Genomic DNA, 27669 nt, shown 5'->3' with positions numbered 1-27669 from the left:
CTGAGGCATGTTCTCTAGACCTGCGTCCGTTGAGACGGGGACGCGTTGTTGGCCCCTGGATTTGGTTAGGGTCAGTTCACTGGTGGTGCTTTCTGAAGCTGGTCGTCGTTATTGTCACATCCTCACAGCCGCACCCTTCTTCATCCTCTGTTTTGTTTTCTGGAGTCGTATCGCCGCTCTCGGGGCTGTCTGTTTCCCAGACATCCTCACCCCACTCTGGGTTTAGTGCAGAGCCCTGGCAGAGGCAGTTCACCCACTGCTTATTCACCTGGCCATCACCTGCCACCCAGGTGGCCCAGCCTGGCCCAGCCCTGCCTGTGCAGGTTCCCTCCACACAAGCTTGTGATCCAAACCCAGTATATCCCAGTAAATGTAAGGAAACCCAGGGAGCCTGCCTTTCCCAGCTGCCCATAAGGGATGGTTGTTTCTCGTTCCTTTCAAAACCTTTAATATCCCAAAGCATGAGCTTTCGCAAGTCAGCACATTGCTTATTTAGAGTTTGTAGTTGCTATTGTAATGCAAATCGGTAGATGTTTCTATTCAGATATTACTGTTCAAGTACCACCATTAAATTATCTAACTAATTTATTTATCTTAACTGAAGGTGAAAATGTGCATGCTGTTATTTATGTTGGGTTTTTTTAATATGTTTTCAGGTAGTCTGATCCCAGCAAAAATACTGGACTAAGGGCATGGGAATCTGAAGACCTCTGTTTCTCCTAGAAGAGGTGAAGAAGCTAGAAACAGTAATGTTAAAAATCTTTGTGGAGGGATTAATCTTCAAAAAGCATGTGCTTACTGATGATACGGAATGAAAGGGGGTTCATTTGCAGATGAAGAAAGTGATCAGCTGGAAGGTGCTCATGGCCAGACATGACCTTCTTTCTCAAATCTGATATGTGAAGTGATTTAGTTTTCCCTATAATTTTCATAAAATTTTATGATTATAGGAATTGTCACTTTGGGTTAACCAGAAGGGTAAGCAAAGTTTTATCTTAAATCTAAAAACCTCTGCCCACTTTTTGCAAAAACTGAAGACGTATTCCTTTCAGAAACTCTGTGTTTGAATGAATTGTGCACCAGTTTGCAGCCCCACTGAAGTAAAACTAAGTAAACGAATCCGTATTATAGTTTATTTTTATCAGCTTTGTTACCTGGGCTGTAGGCAAGGCTGTGTTCTACTTCCTGTTGGGGGCGGAGGGAAGGAAAATCAGGTATTTTCTTGAAATCCCTGTGGAACTCATAGAAATGCAGTACTTTGTCATAGCGCATTTTATAAATTACAGTGTTTGTCACTTTAGAATGGTTTTCTTTTTCAATTTCATGTATCTTTCAGAGTCCTAAATTTCTTTGGCCTTTTGCCTGGCTTGCCAAATGGGGAAGGTAGTTACAAAGAGGAAAATTTTTGTTTTAAAAGTGGGTTAGAGAACAAGATTATTTGTATTAAATCTATGTGATGTAGGATTTTCCCCTTTCATGAAAAGGAAGCAGAATTATATCAGCCATTGGTATTTCTCTAGCTAAAGAACAGTAAATGAATAATGCAAAGAATCAGTGAATATAATTACTGCATCCTGAAGTTTAGAGTGCTGTTGGATTTTTTTTTTTTTTTTTCCCTTTTTCAACTGAACCTTTACTTCCTGTTTATTCATTGTTTCCAGTGACAAAATAAGCAGGAGAGATGGGAAACCCAGAAAACATTGGAGATGCATATGTTGCTGTGATTCGTCCGAAAAATACTGCTAGCCTGAATTCTCGGGAATATCGAGCTAAATCCTACGAAGTAAATTTAAATTTTTTTATTTATTAAAATTAAAAAAAAAAAGTTACAGTAAATATATAATAATATAGCAGAAGAAAAAATATGACAATAACATTGCTTAAATGTCATATACCTACTATGGATTGCCCCATCCTTATGGTATTTGAACACTTTACAGTTTTGTAATATTTGTGTGTTTCATGTCATTTTTTGCCCTGCGGGCTGCTCAGTACAAGGGTGCAGCCTTGTCTTATTCTCTTTAACAGTACTGTTATGGAGGTCATTCTGACTTCAGCATGCTGCTCCTCCGCATTCAGTACTTCCTGAATTTTGTAACTGCTACTCTTTTGGTTTCATTATTGTTTGAAAGATTTTGTTGCTTGAAGTTCCCATTGAAGGCCAAAAGAAAAAAAGAAAGAAAGTTTTATTGGAAACTAAACTGCAGGGAGGCACTGAGATAACCCAGAGCATCTTGGATTATGTATTAGAAGCCACCAAACCAATTTCACCAGCCAATCAGGGTATTAAAGGTAAAAATATTTTAATCTGATTTATTGTTGATAGCTCTATAAAAATACTTTAAAAATTAAATGGGCATGGAAAGGTTGTGCAAAAGCATGAAATTAGTTTAAAAAAAGAAGGTATGTTTTGAGGTTTATCAAAAAACCCCAAGCCAACTATACAGCTAAAACCTTTAATTTACCTTTGTTTCCCTTTACCTTCCAACTCTATAAAATGCTTGCTAAAAGATTTTCATTAAGTGAAACTTTGCCTGCCTGTACTACTTCTTCACCTCAAATTGAGATTTATAGCTAAACTTCTGGTCAATCAGATTGAAATCTTTTTTAATCCTTAATTTCAGCTAAAACTTGACTTGAACTAGTGAATTGATCACTTCTAAAGTCTGTTCTAAAGCCAGCATTGTTCAGTAGACAGTATCTACATGAAAATATTTCTGGCATAACTGTATCACTTACAGATATAATTGGATTAGTACATTTTCTTTTTTATTGTTGTTGCATAGCTGGTCTAGCAAACAACCTCACACTTGTGCTGACAAAAATTGTTTTCACCAGCATATTTCATTTCCAGATTGGTATAAACTATATTGACTAAAGCACTGGTTTTTATGCTGTGTACCTCATCTCTGCTTTGTAAGTGAGGTTATACTGGGGAAGGTTATCAGGGCGGGCAAGGCAATGCAGCGCTAACAATTTAGAAAAGGAGTAGCTGGTTGCATGGTAAAATGTTGCGGGTGGCAATGACTGGAGTTGGATGGACTTAACAAAGCTAGTTGAGCAGCAAACATGAAATAACACAATAGCATTAATACACATTGAGGAATGCCTAGTAAAAACAAAAACGTCTGTTTCTTACACAGTTTAGAGAGTTTTAAATTGACTCAGACAGAGGGCCCAAGCATTAGTGTGGCCACTGCTAAAATATGCAGCTGAGGTCAGAAAAGCAAACAGAATGCTGAATTCTGTAAGGGTGGAAGGGAGGATAACATGGAAAATACTGTCCTACCACTACATGAATAAAGCATTCACCCTAACATGGAATGTAGCATGCAGCCGTGGTTTCCTGTTTCAAAAATAATCTTTTTTAACTTAAAGATAGGTGTTTTGTGGGGTGAATGCTACAAAAAATCAGGGATATAGAAAAGTTGCTGTGAAAAAAGGGGTACAGGCATGTCATTTTTCATGTTAATGGGCATATACGTATTTATGTTCTTTATTTTTTCATATGTATTTAGATTTTCTTAGCTTGCTTTAGATTATAGCTTATAATAATAATAATTTTTTCTTCCTAGAAATTAGGAAGATTGAGTCTGGTAAGCTTTCAGATAGCCAACTCTGGATTGTTGCTTTTTTTTTGTTTTGTTGGTTAATTAATTATTTTGGTTTTATTTTCAATACTGTGCTAGGAAAGCGTGTAGTGTTAATGAAGAAGTTTCCTCTTGATGGAGAGAAGGCAGGCCAGGAGGCATCACTTTACATTGTTCCAGCTGTTGTGAAAGGTAACGTTGAGCATAATTTCTGAAGTTGCACCCATTTTAGCGGAAGTTCAGTTGAGGGTTTATTAAGAATTTTTATGAATATACTATATGGCTTTTTCTGTATTTAAACATTGAAAGTTGCATTCAGGTGGAAACCACTCTCTAATACTTTAAAACTTGAAAAAAATGCTTAAAATTAAGGAAAAAAACCTTGGGTTTAATGTATTGCCTTTGTTTCTGTAGTGATAGCGTACTTCTGTTTTAAGCTGTATTTGTTCACTTGATTATATTTCCAAATGTATGCATTAACTTGTATAGAATTTACTGAATGCAAGTGTAAATAAGACATCCTATTCAGTTCAGTGTTCTTTACTCAGAGAAGAATGCTTATTGAAGTCTGTAAACAGTTTTGTTTGAATAAGGAATGGTGAATAAAGTCTTTAGAAGGCAAAGTAAATTGCTTGTCAGGAAAGTATTGTTAAAAAAAGCCTGAAGTAAATGTCTGTGTGCTTTTGGGGAAACTCCTTCATTTTTGCCTTGCTGATAGCCCTTAAGGATAAAAACTATCAAGCAGATACCATTGTGGAGTTACCAATAGCGATAAATACCTCTTCTAGTCCTGGGTCCTTTTATTCTGGCAACAGTATTCAGTTAATATGAATTCCTCAGATGAAGCTGATCACACTGATGGAATAGTAACTGAACACTTTAAGGTTTTTAGGGCTACCCTGTTGAGTTGTGAATTGTTATGTAAGGATTGTATGTAATCTCTATCAATTATCATCTGGAAAAAATTAATTTACTCTAGTCTAAAGTTAGAATATACTCTCAATATTAGGAACGTGTAACTACAAAAGATGCGGAAGGGAAAATAAGATTATTCTTCTCATCGATGTGTCTTCAGAGTATGTTTCCTTTTTAGATAATACAAAATACGCATACAGTCCTGGATGCCCTGTGTTCTACTGTTTACAAGACATCATGAGAGTCTGCAGTGAATCCAGCACCCATTTTGCTACGCTTACTGCAAGAATGTTAATTGCCTTGGATAAGTAAGAAATGCCATCAGTAAAAAAATACCGTAAAATAGAAGTTAAACAAGATGTAGCACATAGTTTTTATAGCATTCTTGTGATTAAGAAGGAAATCATTGTGATGTTATTTTCTTCATGTTTATCAGAAACTGAAACCTTGACAACAAATTTCTAAATCTTTGTAAAAATCTTTTGCAAACTGAAGAATGGTGTGCTTACGTAAATCAATTAGCTTTTTGGAAGTTATTGCTCACAGTGAAGATTTTGTAAAATCATATAAAATACTAATGATTAATCTTCTATAAGTGACATAATTGCCATCTGTAAGAGTATTTGCCAGGGTGTAGTAAAACTATCCTGTTAATGGTATACCATTACGATTTGCATTTAAATTAACCCCCCATTTACAAAGAGAGTGCATATTCCCCAGCAAGAGGGTGTTTATAGCACGATGATCACAATTTTACAGTCCTTCTTCCCAGCAGGACCATGAATAAGTGAAGAGCACATGGCTTTTGCAGCACTTGATAGCTTGGATCTGGGACTTAAAAATCCAGGCCTAAGCATATGCATTGAACTGCAGGCCATGTTCTGCCATCCTTACACATGGTTCTGGAACAGACAAGATCCAAACAGTCTGTCAGTAGATCTGTCTTTCCAAAGCATGTACTTACCTTTCTTCTATATTTCCAGGCTAAATCACTAAATGGAATTTATTGTATTCCAGCAAGGTACATGTTTATCTCAAGCTTGTGAGAAAGTACGCGCAGAAACCTTAAATACAAACCTGGCTTTAGACCCTCAGTTAAAACGTGCCCCATTCAACATAGCACTAAAATAATTTAGCAATTCAGTGAAAATATATTTATCAAAAAATCCTGAGCGCTGTGGTTGTTGCATGTGTGGCAGGAAAAAATACAGCAGTTGTACAGTGCTGATGAACCCCTCTAGCTCAGAGTAAGAGGGCTCTAAAGCCCTTCTATACTCTCAGTAGGAGTGCACTTAGAAGAGAATAACCTTCAGCACAGCTTTGTGAAAAGGCAGGTGGTAGCCTATGTGAAAGAGACCCAGCAGTTTGGAAGCTGTCAAAGGACCCTCTGATTTTTTGCCTTTTCCCTCCTATCCCTAATGAAACACAGGAGTTAGAAGGCTTAAGTCAGCACAGATATTGCAACTTCAACTCATCCTTAAACAAACGGCTTTAAGTTTCAAAATTTGTATGTTGAGAGTAGTAATACCAATAAACTGAAAGTAAACGAAATGGTGACATGGTGGTGGTGAAGTGTTTTGGTTATAACCAATGTTACTCTTACCTTAGCTTATAGTTTCCTTTTCTTTGAGAGTTTGCATCTGCAGGAAATCTGTTTGAGCAAATATATTTGCTTAACTATATTTGGTTAAAAAAATTCATGTTTAGGGATTAATTTAGTACTATAAAATTGGCTGTGCACATTATAATTAATTTTTTTTTTTAATTAAAGTGTGTGATTATCATACATACAACCCTTAATCAAACAAAATAATGGACAGGCATGACCAAAATAGTCCTTTTCTACCTGAAAATGAATGACTTCCCATTCTCTCCTGCAGGTGGTTGGATGAACGGCACACGCAGTCTCACTCCATCCCAGCTTTATTCAGACCATCTCCGCTTGAGAGAATTAAAACAAATGTAATAAACCCTGCCTATGCTATAGAACCTGGTCAAACAGAGAGCTCATTACATATGGGTTATACTGCCCTGGAAATAAAGAGTAAAATGCTGGCACTGGAGAAAGCAGATATGTGTATCTATAATCCTTTGTTTGGATCTGACCTTCAGTATACCAATAGGGTAAGAACTATATTTTCATTTTACAATTCATTCATTTATTTGATATGAGTGTGTGCTTTATATTTCATGTAATCAGATTTCTTTATTGCACACTTGCTGCTAAATGGTTTTTCAAATCTTCACATTTGAACATCATTCTTTTTAATTATAAAATATTACTATCGTAACTTTGGTTTCAAGAGAATACCCAGCCTGCATGGGGAATTATTTAGCCAAATCTCATTAAGATATTTTTTCAGTTGTATTTAAATTATGTCTTCACAGGTTGACAAAGTAGTAATAAATCCATACTTCGGCCTTGGAGCCCCAGACTATTCAAAGATTCAGATTCCTAAAAGAGAAAAGTGGCAACGTAGCATGAGCAGTGTCACAGAGGACAAGTATTATGTTACATTCCTTTTTCATTAACGAATAATTTTGTTTTGTTATATTACAGTAGTACTTGGTAGACTTGGTCAGAATGAGATTCCTGTTACTTCAGGGCTTTACTGTATAAATATGTATTTTAAAAAAATTCTATTTGAAGTCTCTAAGTACTGAAACACAATAATTAAAGGATGGATCAAGAAAAGTTTAAATTATTAAGGAAGCGTTTCTTAGCATAATGAATACAGCTGTGGCTTGACTACTGCATGACGAAAATACTAGTTGTATTGGCACATTTTAGCTGCATGAGCTTCATTTTTATTCTTTGTGTAGATCTACAGTTAGTGCTATGTTAGTAATTTAAAAAAAGTCAATGTTCTCAACTATTGCAATATTTCTGAACTGTGTTTTCTTCCTGTTTCCCCTTTTAATTCATAGGGAACACCAGTGGGTAGATGATTTCCCTCTTCACCGCAGTGCTTGTGAAGGTGACTCTGATTTACTAAGCCACCTTCTGGATAAAAAGTTTTCTGTTAATCAGTTAGATAGTGACCACTGGGCACCTATCCATTATGCATGCTGGTGAGTCAGATGAATATAGTTTTGCCAATCAAATGCATTCTTGCTATCATGATTCTTTAGCGTTAATAATTTATGTAATTTATCGTACAGACTCTAAAATGAGAAATCAAAAAAACTCTGGACTTTTTACACTTTGACTCTAATATATGTTATTGTCAACCTTCTGAAGAGAAAGATTGTTTCAGGTTTTGAGATAATTTCAATCTCAGAGGAGACCAGGTGTGGAGATTGTATCATCAAACACTTACCTGTTGCCTCTTATCTCTGTCCTGAAGCATCTGTTCTAATTCCTGTTGGAGACACTGGGTCTAGTTTAGTGTGGTAACTTTTACGCTCTTTGTTGGTTAAAGGCTGTGAGCAGTTTTACAGCATAGCAATAGCTGAGCTGAGCATGTTTTGGTGATGGTCAAGCTTTGGGTGGGAAGCTGGAGTAGGTGATCTACAGAGGTCAACTTGTCAACTATAACTCTCTGATGATTTAATCTGTAAGTGATTGAGAGCTTTCCTCAGTTCTTGTAAAAATGCTTTTGTTTTATTTTTATGCAAGTTAGTCTTCTGTATTTATAGTAGTGTCTGATGATATGAATAACATGAAAATCAAACTTGGTTATAAAAAAAAAACTTACTTGATTTTTAGTGTTTGTCAGAAAGTTTGCATAAACAGTATACGCAAGATTTACTGGTTATCAGCGTGAGGCTTAAGAGTCGTCAGGACCCATCTGCATGACAATCAGAAACTTTACTCTGATTCTCACACAGATTTTTTTTTTTTTTTTCTTTTTTTTAAGGCAAGGCTGAACTCTGTTTTGCCATGACTGAATTGCTACAACTACCCAAACTTAGCTAGTTTAAAGCAAGGTTCTGTTTGTCTATAATGAATCATTCAATAAATGGTTACTAGACCAATAGTGACCAAAGAAGTGCAGAACTGATACTAATTTCTACAAACTTATTAACGTTCCATTGTCTTTGGTGTCATTTCAAAGCTAAAAACTCTTGAGCACGGAAATACACTTTTCCGTATTTAGGACTATCTGAAAAAAAGATTTTATTTTACATTTGCTGTGTCTGTTCTGCTTTAAACCTGTCTGCAGGTATGGAAAAGTTGAAGCCACTCGAATGCTGTTGGAGAAAGGGAAATGCAATCCAAATCTTTTGAATGGCCAACTTAGCTCTCCTCTTCATTTTGCTGCTGGAGGTGGGCATGCTGAAATAGTACAAATTCTACTAAATCATCCAGAAATTGACAGAGTAAGTTCTGTTTGTGTACAGAAATAGCAGTTTTAGGAACAGTTTCTAGCTTGTGCATGTGAAATATTTTGTGTCCAGATCACAATGTGTAAACACAATGATCCTGTTGAGAGATTACAAAAAAATGGTTAAGTATTTTTCATTACCTCTACTTTTCCCATTGTATATCAATTAAATGTTTGAACCCTAGGATCAAGGATTTTAATAATCTCAAAAAATGTGTAAATGTTTACCTATCTCCAGTGAAAACAATGTATTATCAGTGTTTCTGTTTATGTTTGTAGCACATTACTGATCAACAAGGAAGATCTCCACTGAATGTCTGTGAAGACAACAAACAAAACGAGTGGGAAGAAACTGCAAAACTGCTGAAGGAAGCCATAAATAAACCAGTATGAGTTTATTTTCTATATAGTTTAAAGTTTATATTTACTTTACACATAAACTTGTAGAAGAGCTAGGCTCACTTATAACTGTTATTGGAAATGTGCAGTATACTGAAATTGTTAGTGTAAATATTGACAAACTGACATTTTGTCTCTTTGAATGTTTCTGTCTATATTTATTGCTCAAGAAATACAAGTAAGACTTTAAACGTGATATTTTGATTTATTTGTAGGAGCATCACATCAGCTACCGATTTTGTGTCTACTTTTGATCATACAACCATCAGCTTTCTTTATGCATTGTCATCTTATATGGTGATAAACAGGAACATTCAGCTGGTTAAATGTAGGCTTCTACAAAATAGGCTTTACATCAGTTAGTCAGTGTAGGCTTCCTTGGCAGTCAGTGGAGATCTAGCCAGGATAATAAACAAAATTTACGATGTGATTCCTCTCATCCTGAAGTAGATTTAAAATTAGCCAAATGATATAAAACACTTGTTTCTTTTCTTTGAGTTCAGATGCAACTTGTATCTCTGTAGGTAGGTGGCAGTAAACCTATCAATTTTTCAAGATGTTTTAAATTGTCTTCATTTCACTCTATATGAATGAATCTTCCAAAATAATTAATGAAGGAATTGACCTCCTTTATTTTAGGGGTCTTATTATGCAGTTGATCAAATGGCAGATGTGTGTCTAATGACTCTAAAAGACTTATACACACATTTTAAGTAGATTTCGCAGCGTAATAGGTGATATTATGTTGCCACTTATTACTATTGAATTAATACATTAAAATAAAAAAAGTGATAGAAATTACTGCAATAAGAGTCACAGTGACTACTGCAGCAAAAATAGACTGATATTTTTCATTCCAGCTTCATTTTCAGTCAGTTGTCATTTTCCAAGGCATTCATCTTTTTTTCCAGAAGTTTCTAGGAACTCAGTTCCTGACGACTAAGTAGATTTGAAGAAGGGAAATAACAAATTCCTGCAACTTTTTTATTCAAGCAGCTGAAACATTTAACGTCTTAGAGGAAAACAAGAAGTTTCATTGATTTATGACTTGTATGTGTATATGCTTTAAGCATCTGATTTACGTTTACATACATCTTTCAGGAGGCATACTCTGGGCCCACATGCAATTCAGTGAAAGCTATGTGAGTTTTGAAGGGGAAAATGATTTATTATTAGTAATATTATAGAAGTGCTAAAAGATCTTAAATTGTATTCTTATTGTACTGGGGTCTGTGTAAAGGGCGGTGCTTCCCTATGAAAAATAAGTCTTTTTAGTATAGACTAATGAGGGGAATAATTCGTAACCTGCCAGTAATAGTGAGGTGGACATTTTGGGATATGCAAGGGCAGCTGAGCCCGAATCCGTCAGGGAACTTTTAAATGTCTACTTGCCTTTTAGTTCAACAGAAGTGAAGTCCTTAAATATCAGTAAGATCTTTCTTGGAGTTATTGTGGTAAAAAGCACAGTACAAGAACTTTCATAGGACATGAAACAAGCAGTTTTGATAAACAGTAAATATGGAGCAGTTGTGCAATGTTCTTTTTATGAACAATATGGATGTTGCTGAATCACAGTAAAATTGCTTTCCTCTTCAGAAGCACCAACAGAAAGGATTTTAACAAGTTCTTTGTTTAATATGTTTAAATTTTTATGTAGTATGAAAAGGCACGAATTTATCGTATGGATGGGTCCTATCGCTCTGTTGAATTGAAACATGGAAACAATACTACTGTACAGCAGATAATGGAGGGGATGCGTTTGTCTCAAGAAACTCAGCAGTACTTCACTATCTGGATCTGTTCTGAGAACCTCAGTAAGTAACAAGGAAGATTGTTATACTTGTGAGTTTATCATGGTTTTTTTATTTATGCTTGCCTTTAGAAAAAAATAATATTTTCTTAGAAAAATGGGAAACATGCTCTCTGACTGTTCTGTATTAACCTCTTTCTATCAGCTTTTAAAAGCCATCCTTTAGGAGTTAATTTGTATCTAGACTGTTAATACACTTTGCACCTCCCGGAGACTCTGTAATCCCTGTAGGTCTCATTATTTTATGTCTTTTGCATGGGGCGCGAAACCATTTTTTCTGTTTCCTCTGCTTAAGCTTTCCTCCAGTAGATCAACTCCCAGCCTTTACAGCCTGGTATCTCCAAACTGCTTTCAGAGCTATAGAGAGCTTCTCCATTTTAGCCATCATTCTGAGTACCCCAATAGGTCTGACCTTGTATCACTGTGGCATCTAGAATGTATTTCATCTAGGAAGATGAGGCTAGTCCAGATTGCTTTTCTGTTATAGGGCGCCTTTGCTGTCACAGTCCTTACTGCTAACTTACCCTGATTTTAGTGCTACTTTTCTTCCCAGAGTATCTGAAATTGGATGCATGTAGTTGTTTTTACCAATGTTTAATCTATTTAAAACTAGTAATTAAAGTAAAGCTGATTAATGTTTTCTTATTAGGTTCTTTAATCATATGAATTTTCATGTGTTTTGCAAACAAAATGATTTTTGATAAACAAGTTTTCAGTTATATTTGGTGGGAGGGAATTCTGATGCAAAATGTCATTATTACATTTGCTGTATTTTTTTGGTATTTCTGATCTAAATAAAAAGTATATTATAGTTGTAGTTTGAGATATGTAGCAAAAGATAAATAGAACCACAAAAGAGTCAATGATTGTGATTGTGTTTTGTCAGAAAACGTCGTAAACAGTACTGCTGCAACAAGATAGCTATGGGACACATTATAATGGATTTACAAAGCACAATTCAGGTCTGGTAGGATACTGTGTTGACAGTACCATTAACACAGAAGCCTTGCATTTAAAATTTTATTTACTGTTGTCAATCTTCCACTACAGTGGCGTTGTTGCCTTTTTTTTATTATCTATAAATATGCAGGAAATTTTTTCTTCATTCTTTTTTAATCTTTTTCTCGCAGTGTCATGCCATTTGCCTTTTTACTTTGCTGTATGCCACATGACTACTGTAACCCTCAGTTAAACATAGATGTTAATGTCTGGAAGAAAAGGAAGTGTTTGAGTGTTGAAGTCTTGCTGCTTGTGCCTTTTCTAAATGTGTGTGTCATGTTTTACCCAAATTGTTGAAGTATTACCCTTGCATTTGAGGGGAAGAGCTCACTGATACATTGTTTGTTTAAAAACAAGTAATTCTCTAGGTATCTAGCCTAAGTTTGAAAATGAGTCAGCTTCTGATTTACGGTTTCAAACAATGAACGGACAAGTTTCGTTATAAAATGTATTTCTTGCAGTTTATGTACAACCGTAAACACGAAAGTTTTCTTGTTTGTAGGACGGATAATGTTTTTCTGTGTTTGAATGTAAGGTGGATAAGTTGAGTGAACAGATTATTGTCAGTGAAAAGATGTTGCACTATAACATGTCCGTTGAAGTTTTTCATATAATGCGAAATGTCACAATGTAAAAGCCAGAGCAGTGAGGATGAGGCAGATACAGCCTTCTAGTTCCTCACTACTAGAAAACAGCCAATCAATAATCACAAGGACAGGCAGGGTAAGTGAATGAGTGTAACTGAAGCTATGGGCGCCAGTACATACTAGGACTGTAGTCAAAAACTCTGTATTGATTTCTCAGCTCTCATATACACAGTAGAACATGAAACATCAAATGACTGTGGCCTGTTAAGAATCAAGATGCTTTACAGATTAAAAAAAAGAATCTGCTCTGAAAAGTTTATGGTTTATATATATCCAAAAATGGCAAATACATTTATAAAATAAGCTATATCTGTATTTTTCTGTCAGAAATAAGATTATTGGACTTTGTATTTCTCCCATAATAATTGAGACAACAGTCTCTAATGTTTTACTATTGTGTTTTTAAGGTCCGTCTTGGTATTCCATTATATTTTTTAATACAACTTCACTCTTGAGAGGCTGAAAATAACAAAAGTTCATCGCTAGTGCATTTAATGAATTGATGCTGAGAGTTTGTCAATAAATCCATATTTTCAAAACCTTTTATATATAGCAGTTTGGAAACAGGGAAGAATGTTTGTTAATGAGTCCTCAGTTTCAGACTGGTTTTGGTGCAACGTTTAATCATATATATATGTGTGTGTGTGTGTGTGTGTGCTGGGTTATTCTGTTTGTTTATTTATAAACAAAACCTGCTATTTTTCAGGCCTCCAACTGAAGCCATACCACAAGCCTTTGCAGCATATTCGAGATTGGCCTGAAATATTCACTGAACTGACAAACTTGGATCCTCAAAGAGAAACTTCACAGCTTTTCCTGAGAAGAGATGTGAGACTTCCACTGGAAATAGAAAAAAAGGTCTGCACTTGGAAGTGATAGCATGAAATCATGGTCAGAATCAGAACACTTTGACTATCAACACTCAGTGTGTTTAATGACTGTAGTAATTTCCAAACTTATATAAAGCGGACCTCTCCTCTCCTTTTCTGTAATAGTTTGAGTCTTCAGGTTCTTCTCTCCCTCCCTCCCTCTCGCCCTCCCTCCGTCCCTCTCTCTCTCTTCTCACCTTCCCAACTGTTTATTTTATCATAAGTCTATGTGCCTCAGTCTCTATCTGTCTGTCATACAGCTAAAAACAACCTGCCCAATTTTCTTTCTCTTCTTTGTGCTGTGATTTTTTCAGATATTTAATTGGTCAATTTCAATGGGATTATTCAAACGTATTATTTAAAATGGATTCCTGGGGAAAAAAACCACAGATGTCAGTATTTCTGTGAACCTTTTCATTGGGCATGTTATGCTAGTCACCTTTAATTTGTAAGTGTGTTAGATCAGTGAAGTCTTGAATTAAGTCAATGAAAATGTCATTTTTTTTATCACAAAGCATTACTAAAATGTACACTTCAGTCAGGATCACACCTTTGTCTTCTGTTTCTGAATCGGTGAGAAATTGTATTTATAGTTTCTAAGCTCATTTTCTTTTACAAAGAAATCATATTATTTAAATCTTTTTAACAGATTGAAGATCCATTGGCTATTCTTATCCTTTTTGATGAAGCCAGATATAATTTACTGAAAGGTTTCTATACATCACCTGATGCCAAGCTGATCACACTGGCGAGTCTGCTTCTACAAATAGTCTATGGAAATTATGAGAGCAAGAAACACAAACAGGGCTTTCTAAAGTAAGTATGTATGTTTAAAACTTAAAATTATCGTTTTAGATTAAGTATTTTTAGATAGCAATTACTGTGGAACTCTCAAATTTTAGGTATATATTTATTATTTTTCTCCATCACTGAGCTCTAGTTCAGAGTAATCACATAACCGTCATAGCATTATTAGAAGCTGCACGTGGGGTCTGAAAATTACATTCGTCTTAATTATTGCAGTCCTAGGCAGAGGGATGGAGGTTCTGTATTCTGTAAGTCTATACTGACATACAATAATACCAAAATGAGTAACAATATTCATGTGAATGAAGGGTTTTGACAGGACTGAGACTTTGGACAATGCTGAAGAAACCTCTTACTATGTCCAGTTAGACCAACTTCGGGGACTGGCTTTCCTCCCTCTTTGAAGAGGACAGAACACGCGGAGATACTATTTCTGTTCTCTCATTTGTATGTGAACTGCTATACTAAATTGGTCAGAAACATAGCACCAGTAGGGCTCTGCCAGATGGTGCTTTTCTCTCCCCTTCTCTCTGCTTGCCAGCACAATGGTAGCTGAGCTGTTCTGGGATATGGCTTTTTCCTCCTACATACATTTCTACAGCAGTATCTGACCACATCAGGATTCCAGTTCTTTACTGTGTGCACCTTCACTCCGCCCCCTACCATCTCCACCTCAATTCATTCATGTAACAGTAGCTATGCTATTCTGGAATGGTACTGTACTTCTCATCTCCTCTCATTCACAGCATCAACTGAGTTGCCTTGGCTTGCTTTTTTTGGTTGTGTTCTCCACCATCAGTAAATCAGGGTGCATTTTCTGCTACAGTTACACTGATGTAAGTGTGGGCTGCCTCTGAAAGGGCTGGCTGTACTGACTGCACTTGTTCGTTCCTTTCCCTTCCTTCTGTTAGGTGTAGAGACTGTACCATTGCAGAGTAAGCTAAGTGAATGAGCTTACTGACTGGAAACTTTTGGGTGGGCTCTTCAGTAGGTTCAGCTGTTGACCCATCTTGTCCTGCAGATGCACAGTTGGTAGATTGAGCACAAGGAGAATTGGTTTTGAGTGGGACTGCCCACACCTGCAGGAGTGTGCAGTTAAACTCAACTGGGTTTAATACGAAACTACACCTGCTGAATCCCAGCAGCTGCAGGGTGGTGTTCCTTTCCACACTGGAGCAGATGAGCAATATGGCTATGAGTTGATCCTGCTCAATGGAATTGTTTGACTCTGTAGACAGGACTACTTGGAAAGATAGTTTGGGCCAGATAGAAGAGCCTTGTGGATATTTCGGCATGCTTTCCATCCATATTGAAATGAAGATGTTGGAAGATATCTCTGTTTGTTCTTCCTCAGATAGATGAGAAGATTTATATTCTGTCTACTTTAGTAGACATAAATGTTTATCAAAAGACTGGTCATTTAAAAATTGTATCTAGGCTGTTGTTTGTATGAGGGTATCCTTGACCTTAAAGATCTGAACATACTGTCCTGTGCTGGGTTTTTGATTGGTAGATTGTATGTGCAGTTACTGACAAATATAGTTCAAAAATTAGTAAATGGTCTCAAAAACCTAGTGATGCAACCTGGATTAATTGTGTGTAAAAACACACTAGCAAAGGCTTCCTTTTACTGTTTGTTGTTTGGTTGTGGGTTTTTTAAAGGCACTTTGTATAAATAGCTTCACTTTCATATTATGTAGTATCTAACTTTCATGTGGAAATTAATGGGCCAAGTCCTTGGTGATGCTGAATACAACAGTGAAGGGAAGACCACCTATAAGCTGACATCTTTTCTGAGTATGTAATATTCTCGTCAAAATGACTCTTCATATATCATTTTGGCTTCCAAACTGGAATTCACCAAACTGGTCTGTAATCAAGTAAGAGTCGTGTGTTCTGCTAGCATTTTCTTTACATGCCATGTCCATGATGCATGACACAAAGTATATAATACAAAGCTGGATCTCCATTAACTGAGAATTACACTGTATCTTAGGAAGCCTTAGCTTATGTTTCAGGAAAGCTTCTCACCTGATGAGGCAAGATAAAGTAGGAGCTGACTGTCTAGCTCAATATGTGACTTGAAGATACAAACTGGCAGACATTGTTCTTTCTCCTTTGTTTAGTGAAGAAAAACTTTTTTCTGCTTTGTTTTTCCTCTTAGTGAAGAAAATCTTAAATCTATAGTACCAATCACTAAACTAAAAAGTAAAGCTCCTCACTGGACAAACAGGATACTTCATGAATACAAGGTGAGATAAATAATCAAATAGTAGAAAATCCTGTCTTAAAAATTTTTTGACTCTTTGGTTGTCAGTTAATGAACAAAAATACTGGTATATAAAGCTAGAAATGTGTATGTTCTGAAATTTTGGTATGGGTTGTTGGAATGCTGCTTTTCTTGTACAGTTACAGTTGATCTGTTTGTTAGAAGTAAATATAATTGTCATCTCTTCATTTCTCTTCAATGTTAACTGTGTATTGGGGATACTGCCAATTCAGGCATACGTGTTAAAAAAATCTGACTTACATTTTCACATCTGCTTGTAGCGATAGATCCACAAAGTCCTTTTTGCCAGTGTAACTTGTATGTTAGGGATCTGATAGTGCTGTTGATGCACTCGTGTATGCACACACAAACTCCTTCGACTAGAGCAGTTAATTGAGCAAAATTTTTAAATGTGGACTTGGGCTGTTTCTGTAAAAGACGTCTAACTGAAGGGCTATGGATTCCAAATGGGTTCAGAGGCACCTGAAGGTTAAATTCGTGAACTTATAAAAAATTGTGGAAAAAGTGAGGTGTGTCAGAGAACTGTACTGGCTAACATGCATCACTAAAGGTAGCTGACAGGAAACACTGCAGAGGCACCCAGGGAATGTTTGCAGGCCTTGCCCCTCTTTTGAGATGAGGTTACTCAATCATAAACTTTCTCTTGGTGCATACACCTTTTTTGTCAGTAACCAGCAGATCATTCCTGTTCTTTATAATACAGATGAAGGAGGGGATGATGGTGGCCTTTCAAAGACTATAGTACAGCAGAGGGCATAGCAGAGTAGTCTCTACTCTTTCTTGCATCAGATAATATGTAAGAATGAGCATAGCTTTCTTGACTTCTGCTCCTAGGCCATTATTTTGGCGTGGGGGGTATGGGGGAAGAGCAAAGGAGTTGCAATCTTTTGTTCCAAGAATATTAATATATTTTACATTTTAAAAATGGCTGTGTAAAAATTCAGATAAGCTGTAATGCGGGGTATGGATCCAAAGAGGTTGGTCCCATCCACCGCACCCACAGTCATGGGCCTCTAACTGTTGAAGACTGGTGTTCTCTCTCGTGCCTGTGCCTTCTCATCTCATGTGTGGCCCAGCCAAGTTTTTTGTTTGTTAGGGTACTTTACATCAGCCTATTTTGAGGCAGGAGCACTCTAGCGATCCTTTGTTGTGACTGTTTCACTCTACCGAAGAGGAAGAAACAGAAGCCTGTCTCATTCTGAATGAGGGCTCCTCTAAAGAAAAGAAAACCGCACCTCTCTTTTGCTTAGAAAAGCAAAAAATCCATCGTTTTGCGGAGGAGGTACTTGCTCATCTTACCATGCCTCACTGGATTGGACCCCTTAAAGGAGGAAGAATGCTTAGTTTTAAGGATTGTGATGCATTTAGTGTCAGATGGGTGCATAGCTGCTTATCCCTGATGAGTCTGACGTACTTCTGAGAGAGGCAAAATTGTGGGGCCCTGCAGAGGTTAGGTGTCTGGCTTAGATTTCTGAGGCTCGTACAGGTATCTGCTTTCTGCCTCAGTCTCTTTTGGCATTTGAGCCTTTCTGTGGCTCTAGAGTTTAATTTAGATGTAGGAAGACAGTTGCTGGGAGAGCACTTTGGGAATACTAGTTTAGTGGAAATTCCATGAAATAGTGTTTTTTCTTCAAATAACCACAACTATTTGGGAGGACTTGTTGATTGCCATTGTTCCTTTATTTCTAGAATCTCAGCACCAGTGAAGGTGTAAGTAAAGAGATGCATCACCTTCAGCGCATGTTCTTGCAGAATTGCTGGGAAATTCCTACTTATGGAGCAGCTTTTTTCACAGGACAGATATTCACCAAAGCAAGTTCAAGTAGCCATAAAGTCATCAAAGTGTATGTAGGAGTAAATGTAAAAGGGCTGCACCTCCTCAACATGGAAACAAAGGTCAGCTTAAGTGAACTGCCAATGATAACTGTTAAGCTTAATTCTGTTCTCTTAAATTCTTTGTGCTAGTAGTCATTTCACAACCGACTGTTTGGTTAAACTTGACTGTGAAGATTTCTGGGATTTTAAGATCCTTATAAAGCGCTACTAATAGAAAGCCTTATATTTTTTCCACTTGACTACTTTATAAGCTACAACTAGATTGTGGAACATACTGTTCTAAGTCAGAATCCTGTCTAACTGAACTAAGGAAAGTTTGTAAGTCTGGAGAATATTTTCTGAGTGACAGTTTCCTACGTTTCTTTGTAGGCTTTACTCCTCAGCCTAAAGTATGGTTGCTTTATGTGGCAGTTGGGAGATGGAGATACATGTTTTCAAATCCACAGTCTGGAAAACAAAATGAGCTTTATTGTGCATACCAAACAGGTAAGCATTGTCATTTTTCATCCTCTATGTTCAATTATTTTTCCTACACTAGATACATGCCTCTTCTCTCTTGAGATTGACCACCCTTGTACAGTATAAAAGAAGCCCAAGCCAAGCCTCCACAAAAATGATCTTAATATTTCTGAATGTTTGCTTGTTTTCCTAGCATATGAAGCCTTTAGGGTTCAAAATACATGAAAAGCATCTGTAATCATTAGGGTAAACTTTTTTTTTTAAATTGAAACCGTTTGTTGCATGTGCCCAATCCCTCAGATTCTAAGGATAATTCCAAATATAGAATCATAGAAGAATCATAGAATCATTAAGGTTGGAAAAGACCTCTAAGATCATCAAGTCCAACCGTTAACCCAACACCACCATGCCCACTAAACCATGTCCCTAAGCGCCTCATCTGCACGTCTTTTAAATACTTCCAGGGATGGTGACTCAACCACTTCCCTGAAATGATGAGAATATGATGAGAATTGCAGAGTTAGAGCTGGTAACTTTGCTATCAAAACTAGCGGAGTTTGAGACTGGATAAAACTGAGGATCTGCGAAGGCAGTGTAATAAAGCAACTTCACTGCAGTTGCTACCAGCAACTTTTGATAGTGTTTATGGATGCTAAAATGTGTTGTGACAAAATTACAGCTTTGAGTATCTTGCATACTTTGACAGTAGTTGCTTTTGATTCTTACATATTAAGGCGGTTACAGGGGAAGTGATTGAATATTTTGAAAAACACTTTCTGATATCTGAGAAAAAATCTAGGTTTTATTTTCCTTATTTCTAAAATGATGCAACTTCTAACTTACTATTTTTATCTACTTGCATTTGTCATATACTTAAGTTAATTGTGTCATAGTTCTGAAATGCTGATAGAATTTAATTGTATACCTTTATATAGGCAGGTCTTGTCATAAAACTTCTGATGAAATTAAATGGACAGTTAATGCCAAGTGAAAGAAATGACTGATGGAAATGAACAATAGTTACAAATCAGCATCTTACGGCTAAGCAAAACCCAACTTATTTCTCATCATAACAGAAGACTTCCATGTACATGAATTTTACACAATAGAAAAGTGAATTTGTACAGTTTTTTAACTTTGTACAGAAGCTGCATGGTTGGTTTTTTTTTTAAATATACAACCTATCTATTCTTTTTATAAATATTTTTGTGTTTCATATATAAGCTATTGTAGGGCTTGAGCTTAACCAATAAAGCTAATGAAAGGTAAATGGTTTACTAAGTTGGACGAGTATGAATCAAATAAGGCTTTTGTTCCCAGGGGACTATGGGACTACCAGTGCCATTAAGCAAGTCTCAGTTAACATATTTACCTTCTGTGTCATTCTGTGGAACATCAAGGAGGTTGTATATATTACAGTATTTTGTAGACACACTTTATTTTTAAGATACTGTTGGTAAGTACGCTTAAAAGACCAGTTAGACCTTTGAGCAACTACTTTTCATAAACTCTTGTTTTTTATTTGGTTTCTGACAAACGATATAGCTGGCTTTATTTTTACTGTTAACTTTCTCATACTTTGTATTCATATTTGTTTTAAAATTTTGCATGAGGATGTCAAAAGGGAAATATTTTAAATCATTCAGAAGCCATATTAAAAGTTTAGCATGCTTGTTTTTAAAAAGAAAAATGGATTTTTACTTCTGCTGTGCAATATAAAATGTGTATATGGAGGAGGGGGAGATACAGATTTACAAATGAATCTTACTCAGCGGATTCAGTCAGTTTAATAAATCTTACCCTGGATTGCAGTAATGAAAACTCATATAGGACGTACTAAGTTATTTCTGTTAAACTAATTTTCCTACTCATGACTTCAATTTCTTGAGGCTACAAGCAGTGCAGGATGCAGGATGCAGGAATGAAGATTTATAATGTAAGAAACTCAGACACATTTTGTAAGCATTATGCCTGCTCTTTGCAGAGTTAGGACTGGGTCTGAACAAGTTGGGTCCCAAGTGTAAGGTGGGACCCTATGCAGTCTGAAACATATCCTTGTACATTAAAATAGTATCCATAACACAAATCTTTAAAATTTCAGGTTGTATTTCAGGGTTTTAAGTGCACTTGACCGTTTCTTCCATGTAAACTGCATGCTAAAACAGTGTGCAATATTTTGTAAAAAAGTTTTAAGAAAAAATAAAAATCAGCACTTGCCTCTAAGTTTTCAAATAAAAGTTAAAATGAATGTTAGGAACTGTGCTGTTGTGTAGTAACTTTACTCATACCTTACTACTAGTAAGTGCAGTTTAAGAAATTAAAGTAGTAAGCAGTTAAAAAAAGTGAACAGGAGACTTGTATTTTGTAATCTTAGCAAGCTATATTTTTCTACTTAAACTTCACTGGCATAAATAACAGTAAATCTTCATGGATTGTTGTATTTTATTTAAGGTAAATAATGCAACAGCCAGGTCTTTCATAGTGCATCCTTGCTATCACTTGGCACTGGTATCAGAAATACACTTCTCTACATCGCACTTTGTTAGAAAACTAGAGGAAAAATGTTAAAATGTGTGTCAGTCACATATTTAACAATAGTGTTAATATGCCTTACTGCTGTATAGTTCTTTCTGCCAAATTCTTATTTATTACTACCTAATAAATTGTTTGCAACAAGTCATGTTTGTTGTTTTTATTATTGCAAAGTTTTATTATTATGTTGTTTTTATTATTGAAAGTGCCATCAAATGTCTTACCAAGCAGGTGTTATTTCCAAAGACCAGTACTTTGTAACAGGCTCATCTTTGCAAGGTATGAAGGAAGATCATCAGAGAGAATCATAGGGAGGGTTCCCATGGTGACTACAGATTAAGGTAGTGCACCTTGGAAACCACTCAGGAATTCATCAGGAAAACTGGAAACTGTTAGTCATGGCAAACTAGAAGTTTGCAGATGTTGCGTGTCAGCGGAGTCGTTAAGTAGTGAAAGCCCAGTTACCCAGTCCTACAGGCTTCTGGCACCTGGGTATGTAGGAGCTCCCACTGTGTTGCTGTGACAAGGAACGTGAGTACAATCTTTTCATCATCAAAAGTGGGGAAATGTAAAATCAGAAGAGAGAGAAATACATCACTGTAGAGACAGACCACTAGTAACAATCCTCCTATCTGTACCAAACAAAAAAAAAAAAGGAAACGAGCTGCAAGAATGGCAAGTCTGAAAACTATGGCTCTGTAAGCAAGAGATGCTCAGCTCAACTCCTGTAGCTTATCTAACAACTGCTTTTTTAAAGTGAGTAACTGTATAGCAGATGAAGCAAAGATTTGAGAGTAGAATACTCCAGCCAGGCACAGTAAGGCAAAAGAGTCACTGAAAACTTAAAACTGTGAAAAACAGGCACAATTTTATCAAGCGGAATAATTAATCATCAGGCTAGCGTGCTGACCTGAGGATTGTTCACCCCTACGTGCAGGCCTCACTACGAGCAAGAAGTGGACCCATCTCGTTTGGGTGCCTTTTGCTGTGGTGAAGCCAACCTGCATGACTTGAGGTTGACCGACAGGCCCAACTCAAATCACCCGCAGATCGGTCTCCGGCCTTAAATTCACAGACTCTATGACGGCTCCAGCTTCGTGCCCTGATGCTGTGCCTGACAGTATAAATCTGCCTATAAGGGGAGAGGAAAAGACCAACTAATACTTTTGGTTGTCAACTGGCAGTCAAGTGAAGTTGGGAAAATACTGTTTATGATGACACATCACTAGTGCAAGAGAACAAAAGTTTAACATAGTAAATTTAAAGTTCAAAGCAGGAAGAACGTGCAAACAGAGCTCTAGAGAAGTGTGGAACGTCTGCTCAGCTGAGCAGTGTCTGTTGTCTGAGACAGGTCGGGCTATTCTATGAAATGTCAAGCAACAAATTGCACATTTGTGATGTATGTTTTGTGATCTATAGTATGTTGTCTGGAAAAACAAGGTATTAAAGTAGCAAGCACTGTAGTAAAGTAATCCCTTTTTGGGGGTAAAGAGAGAAGTGAGAAAGTTCACAAATGCGGAAGAAGTCTAGATTTTTATCAAGATCTCTTACAATTGCTAGCTCAGTCTACTAATGTTAAAACATATTATTCCATACAGATTTCACACTTACAGTTTGATTTCTTAAAAAATACTGGTAAGAATCAATTTGCAACCCAGAAAAAGGAACAATGTCTCTGGAGAAGGAAGAAGATGAAATTCCAAGTGGTCTAAATACAAAAGGACTAAACAAAAGCCTTCATGAGATTCCAGTTAATGATGCCAGGAAAGACTAATTACATTCATCAGAGAATCCTAAAGTAGCCAACCTAACTACGAAAAGTTTGAGTGATACTTCACATGAAATTCCTAAAGCAGCTGGCAATGAGGAAAGCCATAAAATGATGGAAAATAGATCAAGAAGTGATTTACCTGAAAAAAGGTATGAATGTGAATTCTCAGCTGAGATAATGCTGCTACAATGCCTCGAGGTGTCTCTGAAACAGGTGTGAGAAAACACTACTACCACCAGCTGAAAAGGATACTGGAGAACTAAACCAAATCCTTTCAGAAGCTGTCAGTGAGATGCCAGACCAGACATGTTACCATCAGCAATGAATCTTGAAAGTGATGAAAATGGATCAACATATATGTTGCCTGAAGAAAAAGATGAGAATTTTACACTAGACTAAATGATAAAGGACTAGGGAACATGCCTCCGTGTGGTTTTGAAACCCAAAATTTAAAATACTTGCTCTTACACAACAATGAAATAAAAACATTGCATTCAAATATCGTTAATCTAACTAATCTGGAAATCCTGTTACTTGAAAGAAATAGACTGACACTGTTGCCACCAGAAATATCCTTACTTCATAAACTGACAGGACTGGATGTCAGCCACAACCAGTTACCATGTCTCCGTATAGAATTGTCAAAGCTTCTAAATATTAAGGAACTTAATCACAACAATATTGAAACATTTCCTTTTGCATTGAAAAAACTTGAAACTTTAGAGCTTGCAAAGAACAAGCTAAAAACTTTGCCAGATACCATGGCTGACATGAAAAATTTAAGGTACTCAACATTGATTCCAATCAAATCTCAGTATTTCCAAGGGTTCTCTGCTACCTTCCTCACCTAGTAATCTCTGCTACCTTCCTGATCTCAGCATATGTGAGAACTTGATTCAGGGTTCACCAAAGGATATTAAAGAGCTTAAGAAACAACAAGAATTTTCAATTAGTAACAATAAGTTTATATTTTTGCCTGTGCAGCTTTTCTGGTTGACAAAACTAAAAGAACTCAGGGTTGATGATAACAAATTGCAGTTTCTTTCAGATAAAGTGGAGAATTTACGAGAACTTAGGTTTTTGAACCTTGCAAAAAATCTATTCAAAAGCATTACAGATAATCTTTGCAACTGTACCATGTTGACGCATCTCATTATACATAATAATCAATTAACCCATCTTCCTGCTAATATTCCCAGACTTAAACATTTCAAGGAGTTTTCTTTAAGTAGAAACCGACTGGACTCACTGGATGAAGAAATACTACATTTAAAAGACCTCTCCAAAATAGAGTTTTCTGGAAACACATTAACACATTTTAATTCCTGTTGAATTAAAAAATTGTATACGGATAACCAAAGCTGACCTCAGCATTAATAAGCTCTCTCAGCTTCCAAATGCATTGTGGGCACTATTTGATCTTAAATCCTTAAATCTTAGTGGCAAGATCTTCTGTTTCAGAAATAATACCTGGAATTTCTGACATTAAAGATTCGGAGCATCTAGAGTCACACAAAAATAAACTTCCTCATTTTCTGCATGCTTGTGTAGCCTAACAAAACTAGTTTACTTGGATGTAAGTGAGAATGAAATCGATAGCACGCCGGCAGCGGTGTCCGAGGTGAAGGCTCTCCAGGTACTGCTGTTACACCGTAAGAAGTTTGACTCATTTCCCGAAGAACTGTTTTCTTTGAAGTGTTTAAAAACACTTGATATTTCAAATAATCAGGTAAAGAGTATTCCTTTCCAGATTAGCAATCTGGAAGTGATCAAAGGCCTAAATGTATCAAACAACCAGTTTCCATCTTTTCCTCCTGAAATAAGTCATCTTTCTTCACTGGAGACCTGGACAGTGTGTTGAATGAATGGGTTGAAGGTAAGAGAACATTTGCTTTAGGTAAGAAAAACTTGCGTTGCACAGATTGTTGTGCTGCAAAATTATTATTAACGGACTCTCTCCTAACAGATGTAAATGCTCCTGTGTTTGAATACACCTAGAGGAAACAAAGAGCAGAAAAATAGTTTCTAGAGAGGCAAATACGTGCACAAATTTACCTATTTTTAATATCGCAGCTGGACAAAAATCTATTGGGATGCACTTTTAATTAGAAATACTAGACATGAACCTCACTTTATGTAGTGTTATTGAGGTATATCTTGAGGTGATATTTTGATAATCAGATTGATCTGAAACAGATCATCTGGTTTTTATTTTTCTAGTACTATTAGGAATGTAGGTATTTGCCATCCCAATGGATATCAAGAGACAAAACAACTAGCTGGAATGTGGTAGATAAGCCTGCCTCCAAGATTCCTCTCTGAAATGAACAAATCCTTCCAACTCCTGTCATACTTCTTAAAATTCATTGGTCATTAAACTTTCACTGATTCAAACAAGAAAAGCTATATTGGATCCCTGATTTCTTATAGCAGAGAAAATTGCTTCACATTTCTAGAATCCACAGTTCGATTTTTTTTTTTTTTAAATACTAAGGAACAGGGCAAAACAATCTCCTGATGAGTTAGGCATTTAAATCTCTCTTTTCACCAGAATTTGCAAAATCAGTATTTCATACCTGATTTCAGAAAAGGCGCATATTTCTTTAGATGATTTCCGATGTGGTTATGATCCTTTCCAAGGGCTGGCTTTCTTCAGACCAGGAGCAAAAAGTATACGATCTTATGTCCATTTCTCAGAGCGCTGTAGCTTTAGTTTCCACAATAATTGGAGAACAGTTGAAGTTCGAAGAAGGAAAATAAAAATTAGAAAAGACGAAAGTAAGTACAGAACCAAAAAGAAGAAAAATGCATGTTTCATTTCCTTGTGGCTGAGGAAAACAGAAAATAAAATTAGAGTGTTCTGAGAGGGTAAAATTTTTCATTAATGATAACAATGACCAAAAGAACTTCTCCTAAAGCTCCAGCTGTGGAGGTATCATTCTACTGCATGTTTTTTAGTGCCTTTCTATTATCATGTCTAAAAAGCTTCCCTGCAAATTTTTGTGCTCAGCATCCATATTTTTATTGGAAAATACCAAGTTAGCTTCCATTAGAATCGAAGGTCAGAAGCTTTTATTGTTGGAAGTAAATTATGGAATATGGGTTATTTTGCCTGCAGGAAAGTTACCTCTTAAACTTTTTGCAGAAGAGAAGGACTTGTGTCTAAATAAATGGTTTTATTTCTTTATCAGTTAACTGAAGTTCCAGAGGAGCTTCCTGAACTGGTTTGCCTCAGGGAACTGGACATATCTCACAATGCATTAAAGGAAATTGCAGACAGCATAGGGGAACGGGAGTATGAGGTCCGTTTAATTGCAAATAATAATGGTATCAGCCAGCTCTCCAAATCTATTACATCACTGAGAAATCTACAGCAACTTGGCCCGAGCAGTGAGTATCAGGCATTCACTCCATTAGTAAAATGTAAGCATTGAACTATGCCCCCGAAGAGTATAAATGCATCACAAGATAAGAAGGTGATGAAGCAAACAACCGAGAAGACGACAGCTTTCCAGTTTTTAATGTATGCTGCTGTGAACTGCCGTGGCTTCTAACCAAGCATCCCCTCTCAAATTTAGTATTTTTAATACAGCTGTTGTAGAGGCCCCATCTGTGAAATCTTTTTACGTGGCATGATTTTTGCAGGTGTGATCATCGGGAACTAAAGGCCTGACGCCTAGAAAGCGTGGATGGCTACGGCACGGGCTGGGCTGGGCCCTGCCGTTTACAAGACCGACCTTTTTCTGCTGCACCGAACGCGTGTCTGTCTGCTCAGCTGCCCGAGTGACACTGCTGGTGTGACACCGCCTGTTGTCCAGGGGAGTCACCCGCTGTGGATTACCACAGGTGGGTTGTCCCGGGTGGATTCTCTGGTGTGGGTTATCCAGGATGGGTTAGCTCGCATGGATTATCGCGGGTGGGTCATCCCGTGTGGGTTTTCTGGCATGGGTTATCCTGGGTGGGTCATTCTGGCATAGGTTCTCCCAGGTGGGTTACCCTGTGTGGGTCATCCTGGTGTGGGTTATCCCGGGTCGGTTGTCTTTGTCTGGCGTGGGTCAGTTACCCGGTGTGGGTCATCCCAGGTGGATTACCTGCTGTGGATTATCCCAGGTGGGTTATCTGGTATGGATTATCCCAGGTGGGTTCCCTGGTGTGGGTTATCCCAGGCAGGCCCCCTGGTGCAGGTCATCCCCACGCGTCCCCCCATGTGTTTCTCCACACGTTTCACACCCACACACCCTAACGCAAATTCACACCACCCAAGTTTCTCCCCACAAGTGTTTATCCCACGCAAGTTCATACCCATGCGTGTTTCTGCCACAGGACTTCATACCCACTGAGTTTACCCCCACATGAAGTCACACCCTTGCATGTTTCTCAGTGCTCCAGTTCACCCTCACGTGAGTTCATTCCCACG

General features: G+C 37.0%; 2 protein-coding genes across 2 annotated transcripts; both read left to right on the top strand.

Moving 5' to 3' along the window:
* Window positions 1–654: 654 nt before the first annotated feature.
* KRIT1 (KRIT1, ankyrin repeat containing) lies at window positions 655–20182 on the top strand. Its single transcript, XM_009575856.1, has 17 exons — window positions 655–758; window positions 1666–1783; window positions 2133–2292; window positions 3690–3782; window positions 4684–4813; window positions 6386–6629; window positions 6894–7009; window positions 7434–7577; window positions 8672–8828; window positions 9113–9220; window positions 10890–11046; window positions 13395–13546; window positions 14207–14373; window positions 16529–16616; window positions 18344–18550; window positions 18860–18976; window positions 19885–20182. Exons 2-17 carry the CDS (start codon window positions 1682–1684, stop codon window positions 19951–19953), a joined length of 2211 nt encoding a protein of 736 aa, XP_009574151.1. The 5' UTR covers window positions 655–758; window positions 1666–1681; the 3' UTR covers window positions 19954–20182.
* Window positions 20183–23749: 3567 nt separating this feature from the next.
* Window positions 23750–26686, top strand: LRRD1 (leucine-rich repeats and death domain containing 1; the record flags this gene model as incomplete). Its single annotated transcript, XM_009575857.1, is given in 6 exon segments — window positions 23750–24035; window positions 24038–24102; window positions 24165–24572; window positions 24574–24656; window positions 24804–25104; window positions 26444–26686. Coding segments are annotated over 6 exon segments (1386 nt in total), but the record flags the coding sequence as incomplete, so codon positions are not given.
* Window positions 26687–27669: the final 983 nt, after the last annotated feature.

The sequence above is a fragment of the Fulmarus glacialis genome, unplaced genomic scaffold (genome assembly GCF_000690835.1).
Source record: "Fulmarus glacialis isolate BGI_N327 unplaced genomic scaffold, ASM69083v1 scaffold34974, whole genome shotgun sequence".
NCBI lineage: Eukaryota > Metazoa > Chordata > Aves > Procellariiformes > Procellariidae > Fulmarus > Fulmarus glacialis.
The sequence above is the reverse complement of the archived record's forward strand: the minus strand, read 5'-3'. Positions and strand labels throughout refer to the sequence as shown.

Excerpts from the sequence above, each read along its gene's own strand:
- KRIT1 (XM_009575856.1), top strand. The coding sequence starts at position 1,682 with ATGGGAAACCCAGAAAACATTGGAGATGCATATGTTGCTGTGATTCGT. Across the intron at positions 2,293-3,689 it reads AGCCAATCAGGGTATTAAAG|GAAAGCGTGTAGTGTTAATG; the intron begins GTAAAAATATTT and ends ATACTGTGCTAG. Across the intron at positions 9,221-10,889 it reads AGGAAGCCATAAATAAACCA|TATGAAAAGGCACGAATTTA; the intron begins GTATGAGTTTAT and ends ATTTTTATGTAG.